Source organism: Capsicum annuum, chromosome 7 (assembly GCF_002878395.1).
Source record: "Capsicum annuum cultivar UCD-10X-F1 chromosome 7, UCD10Xv1.1, whole genome shotgun sequence".
Taxonomy (NCBI): Eukaryota; Viridiplantae; Streptophyta; class Magnoliopsida; order Solanales; family Solanaceae; genus Capsicum; species Capsicum annuum.
In genome coordinates, this window is record NC_061117.1 from 79,326,097 (window position 1) to 79,335,536 (window position 9,440).

At 39.1% G+C, this 9,440-nt stretch overlaps 1 protein-coding gene across 7 annotated transcripts; it reads right to left on the reverse strand.

Annotated features, from left to right (window-relative positions):
* Positions 1 to 822: 822 nt before the first annotated feature.
* Positions 823 to 9,191, reverse strand: LOC107853745 (receptor-like serine/threonine-protein kinase ALE2). Of its 7 annotated transcripts, none has more exons than XM_016698728.2 (18): positions 8,586 to 9,148; positions 7,697 to 7,825; positions 7,323 to 7,604; positions 7,120 to 7,245; positions 6,935 to 7,024; positions 6,716 to 6,805; positions 6,491 to 6,580; positions 6,264 to 6,353; positions 5,807 to 5,896; positions 5,625 to 5,714; positions 5,154 to 5,267; positions 4,491 to 4,592; positions 4,268 to 4,369; positions 3,789 to 4,160; positions 3,409 to 3,702; positions 2,484 to 2,864; positions 2,153 to 2,396; positions 823 to 1,864 (listed from the first exon to the last, which is right to left on the reverse strand). In XM_016698728.2, exons 1-18 carry the CDS (start codon positions 8,659 to 8,661, stop codon positions 1,174 to 1,176), a joined length of 3,453 nt encoding a protein of 1,150 aa, XP_016554214.1. In that variant the 5' UTR covers positions 8,662 to 9,148; the 3' UTR covers positions 823 to 1,173. The 7 variants fall into 7 exon arrangements, with proteins under 7 accessions (XP_016554214.1, XP_016554213.1, XP_047249554.1 ...); XM_016698727.2 differs by having other exon boundaries at positions 2,484 to 2,873; positions 8,586 to 9,146; XM_047393598.1 differs by lacking the exon at positions 5,625 to 5,714 and having other exon boundaries at positions 2,484 to 2,873; positions 8,586 to 9,191.
* Between the last annotated feature and the right edge of the window lie 249 nt (positions 9,192 to 9,440).

The following is a 9,440-nucleotide window of genomic DNA, read 5'->3' on the forward strand; positions in this document are numbered from 1 at the left end:
TAGCATAGAGAAAACAAGAAAAGAACAGAGAAAACAAGAAGAAATCTAATTATTTACCGTAGCAGAGACTTGAAGAAAAAGTAGTCTAGCGTCATTGAAATTGAAGACAATAAGAGTGAGAGATGAGAGAGTCGTCTACGGTCTACTGTCTTTGAAAGAGACGATCTTTCTTAGATTCTAAATTTTAATTTCCAAAGCCCTAAACCCGCCCTGTACCCGCCCGCAGAAAATAAATTATTTTTAATTTTGACCCGCACTGCAACCATGCTTATCTCAACCCGCCCTGCTCCGCACACGCTTAAATCCATACTACCCCATTGCCATCCCTAAGTAAAATAATCATACGATTTCGCCATATTCTACGTGAAATTCAACTCCATCCTAGTTGGATTATTATATTTTCATACGCTCGCATTACATCATCCAACGGTGTATCTTGAACGTATCACCAACCTGCCCCCCACCACCACCAATTAATTTTGAGCCATCAGAGTCCAAGCACGAGCTACTAGGTGGCCTTTTCAGTGCTAGAGTGGTCTTTTTACGTTGAGATGACAAATCAGCTTTTCCACCTATAAAAAGTCCTCACAAAACGAAAGCAAAGCAGAAAATTCCAAAGAATTTCAACGGAAGAAGGCCACCTTCTTCGCTCTTGCATTTAATTTTTACATTCCTTTGTGCAATGCTCATACTTTTATTCGCTTCCTCCCTCGGAAACTTGGCCGAAAGGAAATGAACTTGATCAATCTTAATCCACTTCTCTTTAATCCCTTTTGCAATTTACTATTAACCAAAATGAAAAATATTTTGGTAAACAAAAACTAATTTCAACAATTCATTTTATAAACAATTAGCATGCTACAATAAATATTCTTACATAAGATGAAATCCCCATTCTGATATCTCGTGCGCAGTTCTTCCCAGCTATTAACAGAGGGCTTGTCATACTCGTGGATTCTACAGCATTCAAAACAATTTGAGTATGATGGTGTTTGCTTCCTCATTATAAGTTTGAGTATGATGGTGTTTGCTTCCTCATTCTATGTCTTGGTCAAGAAGACCAAAGAAGAAGTTGTACAATTGCATGCTCAATCTAGTACATTCGGCATGGATGGTGAAAATTGACATTTGGCAGCAAAATTTATCAACCAAAGATGGAAACTTCAACCATGATTAGCGGGATCCAGGCCTTAACCCAAACATCACGTCATGCTCGCTCACACTACCTCCAGATAATCCTCTCATTTTTTGCCATAGCCTCCTGGTTTTTCCGTTTCTTAGAGGACCTGAACTAGAGTACCTCCTAAATGAACCAGATTCTTGCTTCCCATATCTTGCTAATGGACTCGGTAAATCTGACATTGAAAGTCCCCTCTCAACATCCAGCTCACTGTCCGAGTTAGAGACCGGGGATTGAGGTCGTATAGGGTTCAACATTTGTCTTGAAGCTATACTAATCCTGCCCTCCGTGTCAATAGACAGATCATCTCGGCTACAACCTCGAGACTCGATGTCTTTTGGCTGTTCGCATCTGTTACATACCAGCTTTAAGGCCTGGACAACCTCACCCATGAAAGGTCTGTGCGATACCTCTGGTTGAACACACATTGACGCAATAGCAGCTACTTTTACAATGTCATCAAAAGGGAAATCAAGGCCCAAAGTATGGTCCACAATCAACTCCAGACCTTCATCACTTGTTAGGAGTGGCCGTGCCCAAGCCACTAAATTCTCTTGACCTGGAGGATGGGACATATCCACTGGCTTTTTTCCAGTTATCAGCTCAAGCAGAACAACACCATAGCTGTAAACGTCACTCTTTACAAGGAGATGCCCTGTCATAGCATATTCTGGAGCTACGTACCTGGTAAAATAACAGTCAAAACTGTATAACAGAAGAATAAAATGTAGAATGGTTTTGTTATGTGTAGTCAATTTCAATTGATTAAGGATGAGATGTCTACTATGTATTAACACTCATCCAGTAAAATAAATAAAGCAATCAAAAGGAAAGAAAACAATACTCCAGGCAAGCAGATCAGCATGAAGCAGTTGATCTGCTCAATGGTTTGGGCCTTTGTCAGGCATAGATAGTATGGGACGAAGGCTGGCTTAATGAAAATATGAATTTTGAGTCAGATGAATATTTTACCCAAAAGTTCCCATGACTTGAGTGGATATGTGTCTGTTTCCTTCATCTAATGCAGCTCTAGCCAAACCAAAATCAGCCACTTTCGGCGTGAAATCATGTTCCAGTAAGATGTTACTAGACTTAAAATCCCTGTGTATGACACGGGGACTGGAATCTTCATGTAAATAGGCCAGGCCTCGGGCAGCGCCAAGTGCTATTTTCATTCGGGCATTCCAATCAAGTGGAGAAATTTCCTTGTCAACACCTGAAAGATGGTTTTTAAGCCAGTCTGAAATCTAAATACACATGGCTCTAATACAAAAAGTTAGGAGGGATCCAAATTGAATATTACCATGAAGGTGAGACTCCACACAGCCATTTGGGATGAGCTCATAAAGTAAACATCGATTGCGCTCCTCAAGACATATGCCAATCAACTTGACCAAGTTCCTATGATGGAGACGGCTAAGCATCTCTACTTCAGCCAAAAATTCACGACCACCCTGTTGGTCATCTCTCTTGAGGACTTTCACTGCCACTTTCATCCCATCGTCAAGCACACCACTATAAACACGACCAAATCCCCCTTCACCTAGTACTCTTGCTTCATTGAAGCTGTCAGTTGCTCTCTCAATTTCATTTGAACTGAATGTTCTAGCTGAACCAGTATAAGCGGCAAAGCTAGAACTAAAGGATAGTGAAGGAGAGTTCGGCCTACCCCCAATCATGGAGGCTGCAATTCCTACAACATGCATAATGATCAGGAAATAATTCTGCAAGTCTTTACAACACAAGACTCGTGACAATCACATTTTTGTCCATATTTTAGATGCATATTAATACTCAAGTAATTTACTTGGTTCAACATCATAAATTTGTGAAGCTTAAAGGTTCCTGAATGCAGCCATTGAGAGTTGATACTTCAACTTATTCCAGTCACGATATAGAATGATTCACCATAATATTATTATGCAACTAACCAGTTGACTTGTCCTGTATTCCATTTCATTCCATTGTATGCTCAGGATAAGAAGTAAAAGTAACCGAGTTGAGCTACATATAGCATATTCAAAAATTCCAACATGATTTTAGTTTCCTGTAACATAGTATTTACCTGGCGTGCTACAAAGGCACGATGACAAGGAAAAGGCTAGGCTTCTGAATTTACAGTTTGAATTATTTTTTCGGCATGAATGAAGTAAATTTACACTGAGAATAAGAACACTAGGCAAACCAGATTGCAGTAGATCATTTACATGTAAAGAAAAGGATTTCACCTGATGACTTTGCAAGGGATGGTAATGTAGTTGGTGGAGTTGGTTCCGACTGATATCCGCGATTACTGTGTCTGAAAAGCAAAACCCATGCAATGGCACAACATAAAATAACTGCGACAGAGGCTGACAATACAATTACTGCTATGACACTCCGATTTGGCCCACTTTTGTGCTGTTTCCCCCTCACATCAACTCCAAGGGGCTGTATGGTCCTTCCGTTATTATCACCAGGATAAGGTTGGCTACCTATGGCATCAATGTCTGAAGCTGCTGAAGGCGGAGACGGTGGAAGACCTGAACATATAATAATTCTATTTAGTTACTCAGCACAAAGCATGTGGCATCAAGATGACCCGACGGCATTAGACTTAATTCTATACCTGGATATTGCACATACAATACATCATAATCACCAAAAAGTGAAAAATTTATAACAACTTGTTTATGCCAGAATCTTTGTGATGTCAGAAATGCAGTAGTGTTATCAATTTTTTCTCCAAGGGGTACCAAATCAATAAGGACAATGGTCTTTTCTGGATACTGGCTGGCTGAATTTGCTCCCATAATACGAACTTGACTTGGATCCAAAAATACCCCAACAGAAATTTCTGCAGCCAACTCTGAAACCAAAGGAAAGAAGGTGTAGAGTGCTACACTAAGACGTAGTCCAATTCGCATGGGCAAGACACAAACACAAGGTGCTTTTGGTGGACCATCTGTGAGAGGCTCCGCACACGCCAATGCTGTGCAATCTGCAACATCATCATGTTTAGAATAGTCAGAGGGGCAAATCCTAGCAACTTGTGCATATAAAATGTATATCATTTAAGAGGAGAAACCAGAGGCAGATAACAGATACCTTCATTAGGAGGTGGAGGTGGTAGTGCTTGAAATGGATGCGGTATATTTGTATGCCTCGGTGAAGATCCAGAAGGAGACGTTTTAGGGGAAACAAATGGCTCTTGCAATGGCAAAGATGATACAAAGATAAGCATCAAATATTCATAGGAATGAAAATATCATATAAGGTTAATGCGTTGACTATGGAATGCTTGAAAAGGAAACATATGACATACTCTTACTTTTAATTGGTCGAGATGAAGTACTTGGAGATGGTGATATTGTAGGAGAATCATGACTTTCTGGAGAAGTTAAAGGCGCAAGCAGCGGTGGTAACGACGATCCTGTAAAGTAGGAAAAGTTGGAATCATTTTTTTCTTTTGCTATTCATTTTTCTTTCAGAGAGGAGAAAGGGTAATTAACTGAGGATGACTAGGATGACCACAGTTAACGGTGAATGAGAGTGTTGCCTAAGGTTAGTCTTTGGATATGGTTTTGAGTGAAACGAAGGAAATGCAGGGATCAATGGACCTTCATTAATTATTGACAGAATTCTGGTTAATGTCATCTATCATAATGAGTATATCGACTGGCATTTCTCAGTTAAGATACTGAACCTTGTTCAGTTGAAACAGGAGGATAAGCTTCATAGGATGACGGAGTGACTTCTGTCATATTATCTTTTAGGTAGTGATCCCTCTGAAATGAGATTGAAGGAGCAGATAAGGGAGGATATGATCCTTATCAGGACAACAAAGGGAATTTACGAGGAGCATTAGTAGAGCACCTCATGGCTTTGCGTTCAGTAGAAGCTACAAGAGGAGCAGAAATCCTTCAGTGACATAAATGGCCATTCCTCGTCACTGCTGACAATAAAAAATGAAAGCAGAAAATTATTGACGTACCTTTTGCTGGATGCTGATTGGTAATTCCATTAGGAGGTGCAACCACTGGAGCACTTGCTCTTTTGCGGTTGATGCTTGGCCATGGAGTCGATACAGGGGATATATCATGCTTCACTGCAGTAATAACACTGACTTAAATTAACTATGCTGTCAATGTCACTTTGAGAACAAGTAGCTATTGGAAAGAAAATATGAATCGAAATAAAACACATCCTTATATTTGCTGCATACTGACGATTTCAACAACAAACACATTCAGTAAGCATCAGTTCCTTTTTCATAGCTAGTTCAACATTGGCAATCATCACCAATTTGGAAGCAAGCAAACCTCTATTTAAGATTCTCATATTCATTTGGTTTTTCACTTGATGACAGTTATCAATAATATGTGTAGATCGCATCACGCCACAAACTATTTGGTTGGAATATGAAGAGTACACATGCACGAGCAACACTAGCAGGCACTGTTACCTGGTGAAACGGATGGAGGTTTCAGAAAATATCTTGGATGGCTGGGTGGTGAATTGTTAGGCAACTTCCTCGGAGGTGGTGCAATTGTCGCTGGAAATTCAGGCCATGGATGACCGGATCTTGTTTACAAACAATTTATTTGTGGAAATAACACGCACTAAATATACACGAGGGAAGTATACCTGGTGGAATAGATGGTGAGACTTCTGGATTGGTTGGCCGGGAGGGCAGTGGATTTTGATGCTTTCCCTTCGGAGAAGACGCATTAAGGACTGAATGCAATGACAGAAAGCTCTATAATGTAAAAATCCATGCATTCATGATCGCATCTAATCTACACTTCATTTTTTTCTTACGAAGTATCACATATTTCCTTTGTTCCGTTTTATATGACAATCTTTCCTTCTTTCTTTGTTCTAAAAAGAATGAAACCTTTCTATATTAAGAAACTCTTTACCTATGAACTTCCATTTTAACCCTTCATGACATGCTCCTATAGCCATAGAAATATCACTATATGTTTAAAACGACAAGTTCTATGATGAAAGTCATTGTTTATTGCTTCTTGACCTCTGTGCCTAATTAAACACCAACGTATAATGAAATGGAGAGAGCACTAGATAAATATAGCGACAATACCTGATGGAATAGATGGTGAGACTTCTGGAATGATTGGATGGGTGGACAGAGGATTTTGTAGCTTTCCCCTTGGAGCAGGCGCATTCAGGACTGAGTAAAATAACAGCAAAACAAAATAATGTACAAAATTTAATGGAATCCATGATCAGATCTAATTTACTGAGAACTTTAATCGAACAGGATTGTCACAATTTCTTTCAGAAATAAAAAAAAAAAAAGCAAGATACCTGGTGGAATGGATGGTGGAATTTCTGGATTTCTTGGGAGATAGGGCAGTGAATTTTGCGGTTTTCCCCTTGGAGCAGGCGCATTCAAGACTGAGTAAATAACAGCACAACAAAATGATGTACTAAATGTATTATGAAGAAAATAATGTCTAAAATTTAGTGGCATCCATGATCAAATCTAATTTACTGAGAACTTTATTGTAATTTATATAAAAGGCAAGATACCTGGTGGAGTGGATGGTGAAATATTTGGATTTCTTGGGAGGGTAGGTAGTGAAATTTGTGGCTTTCCCCTTGGAGCAGGTGCATTCAGGACTGAGATAAATTACAGAAAAAGAAAAATGATGTACAAAATTTAATGACATCCATATCGAATCTACTTCACTGAGAAACTTTATTCTTATAGGAATGTCACAATTTCCTTCAGAAAGAAGGCAAGGATACCTGGCGGAATTGATGGTGAAATTTCTGGATTTCTTGGTAGGCTGGGCGGTGAATTTTGCGGCTTCCCCCTTGGAGCAGGCGCATTCAGGACTGAGTTAAATAACAGCAAAACAAAATAATGTAATAATCATTTTCTATCTTTAGATACTGTGTCAAGACCAATATTCTCGTCAGCCAATAATTACCCAGGGCAATTGAGGAGAGAGGACCCTCGGGTGGCTTGCTCTCACAGGATGGCGTAGATGCAGGTAGCTGTGGAGCTTTAGTTGGTGCATCTTCGGGAGCTCTCCTTCCAGGTGACGAGACTGGTGCTGCTCTCCAAAATGAAAATATCAATTTTAACAGAAATCAAGTCATGCCAACAATATGACTACAGTCAGGCATATACCTGGAGCTTCTGGCACAACAACAGGATGTTCAGTACGTCGATGGTCTCTCCTAGGAGCACTTGGAGGCAGAACTGGAGCGGGGCCATTCCACATGATTAGAGGAGGAGGAGCTGGTAGAGAAGTGATTTGTGGCAGGGCTGAAGTGATTGGAGGTGGTGCTGAACTGGGTGGTGGCAATATTGTAGGAGCACTTGGTTGCAGAGATGGTGTAAGAACTTCTCTAGGTTGAAAGACTGGGTCAGACTTCAGTGGTGGAAAGACATTTGCAAGAGGAGATGTGCCTGAGTTAAAATCAAACATAAGATGCATAACGTAAAACATCAAATTTGGTTAATAGATTTGGAAGCCAAGTATCACGGAGACACGGACAGACCATTTAGCTCAAATGCAGGAGCAGGTGCATTACTTCTGAATGCATTCCCATGAGCGACGGAAGAGGGTATTCCCTCTTCGATGGGAGGAATTGCTGAGGAAGCAGATGCAAAGGGGGATAAACTGAAACCTAAAATGAGCTCCAAAAAGTAATTTAGGTAAGATAAGAAAAAAGAAAAAAATAACAGAAAGTATATATGATATGCAACTCATCATTTCCAGAACTCAGCAGTTATCCTGGGTCACAGCAATTGACAAAATTCTCCATTTTAAAAGACATTCACCAGACGGAGATTAATTGGAATCATTAAAAATTAGAATATATAAGGAGGAGGAGGAACATGGACAGTTTATCAGTTTTTACAGTGGTCTTACACGTTTGATTAAGGTATTTGCAAATAAATCCAGTAGGCAATACATTCCAACAAGATCGCACGTATTGAAATAAACCCAGGGTGATTTCCCTGAGGAATTAGGGGAAGAATATAGGCATTGCATCATCAATTTGCAACCGGCTCCATAACCATGAAGAGGCATTAATTAGAATAAAATAAGTAGGCCCTCTAAATCCCAAGGGGGAATCAGTGATCAATGGAACAGTTAAAAGTAACTTAGCTAAAGAACTTGTACGCAAAAAAGCAAGCTTGAGAACCGAAGGCTACAAATTTCGGCTTCGCACTGTTAGATTAGAGGGGAATTATTTACAGGCATAAAAATAAGAGTAAACAAAATTCAGAATGTAAAAGTCTCAATTCCCCCTGATTCAGATGAATCAATCTGATTTGAGTGCTAAAGAATCGTCATATCTGGGCATTTTCCAACCAAATTCAAAAGTTGAAGAATTGGGCATTTGAATGAATGTAGTAGACTCACAGAAAGGGAAGAATTACCTGCAGATCCCTGAGAAAAAGCAAAGGCACAGACTTCCAGCAACAAACAAAGAAGTTGCAGCGTCACTCCACCCATCCCATATATTAACCAATCTCCCCAAACTCAATGATGGTACGGTACGGAATCAGAACATAAAGCACAAAATATAATTCTTCCAGTATAAAAAAAATAAAAAAATAAAAAAACTTTAAGATATCTTGAAGCAATTACAAGAAGGGGGCGTCAGGAATAGATTAAAGGAGACCCACAAGAAGGAAAATTGAGAAACAAGCAATGAAGAGGCAAATTCTTGAAACGACCAAGTATGGGTTTGCGGATATGAACAAAAGAAGTAACCAGCTTTGTCTCGGAGCATAATAAGCTCTGTTTTTGGCAGAATCTTGAAATTGACATACTATTCACAGGCGTTTCTGCTAGCATGTGAGCAATTAAACAGCTCTTTGTTCTCTCTTCTCTAGTGTATTAATAAATACCGACCAGCTAAGCTAAGCAATAGCTTTAACTAAAGACAACACTGCTGTAACAACTAACAGCCTCCTTTAACAGACGTCCTATATACAAAGACAGAGGGACCTGTGAAGTTTATTTTTATCATATTACTAATACTAGCGCGGTAGTTAAAATAAATCTAAATATAATAAAAAAGTTGTGAGCAATTTAAGTTTTAAGATCTACAAAAGAATTAAGATTAATTTCTTGAGAAAGAAAATAAATAGAAAGAGACAAATAACTTTGTGTGTGTATATGTGTCTATATATATATATATTCGGAAGACTCAGATCAATAGAGTGTAATAATAATCTATAAAAATATAAAAAATTTGAGGACGACAGTAAATTTACATAGCAACAAAT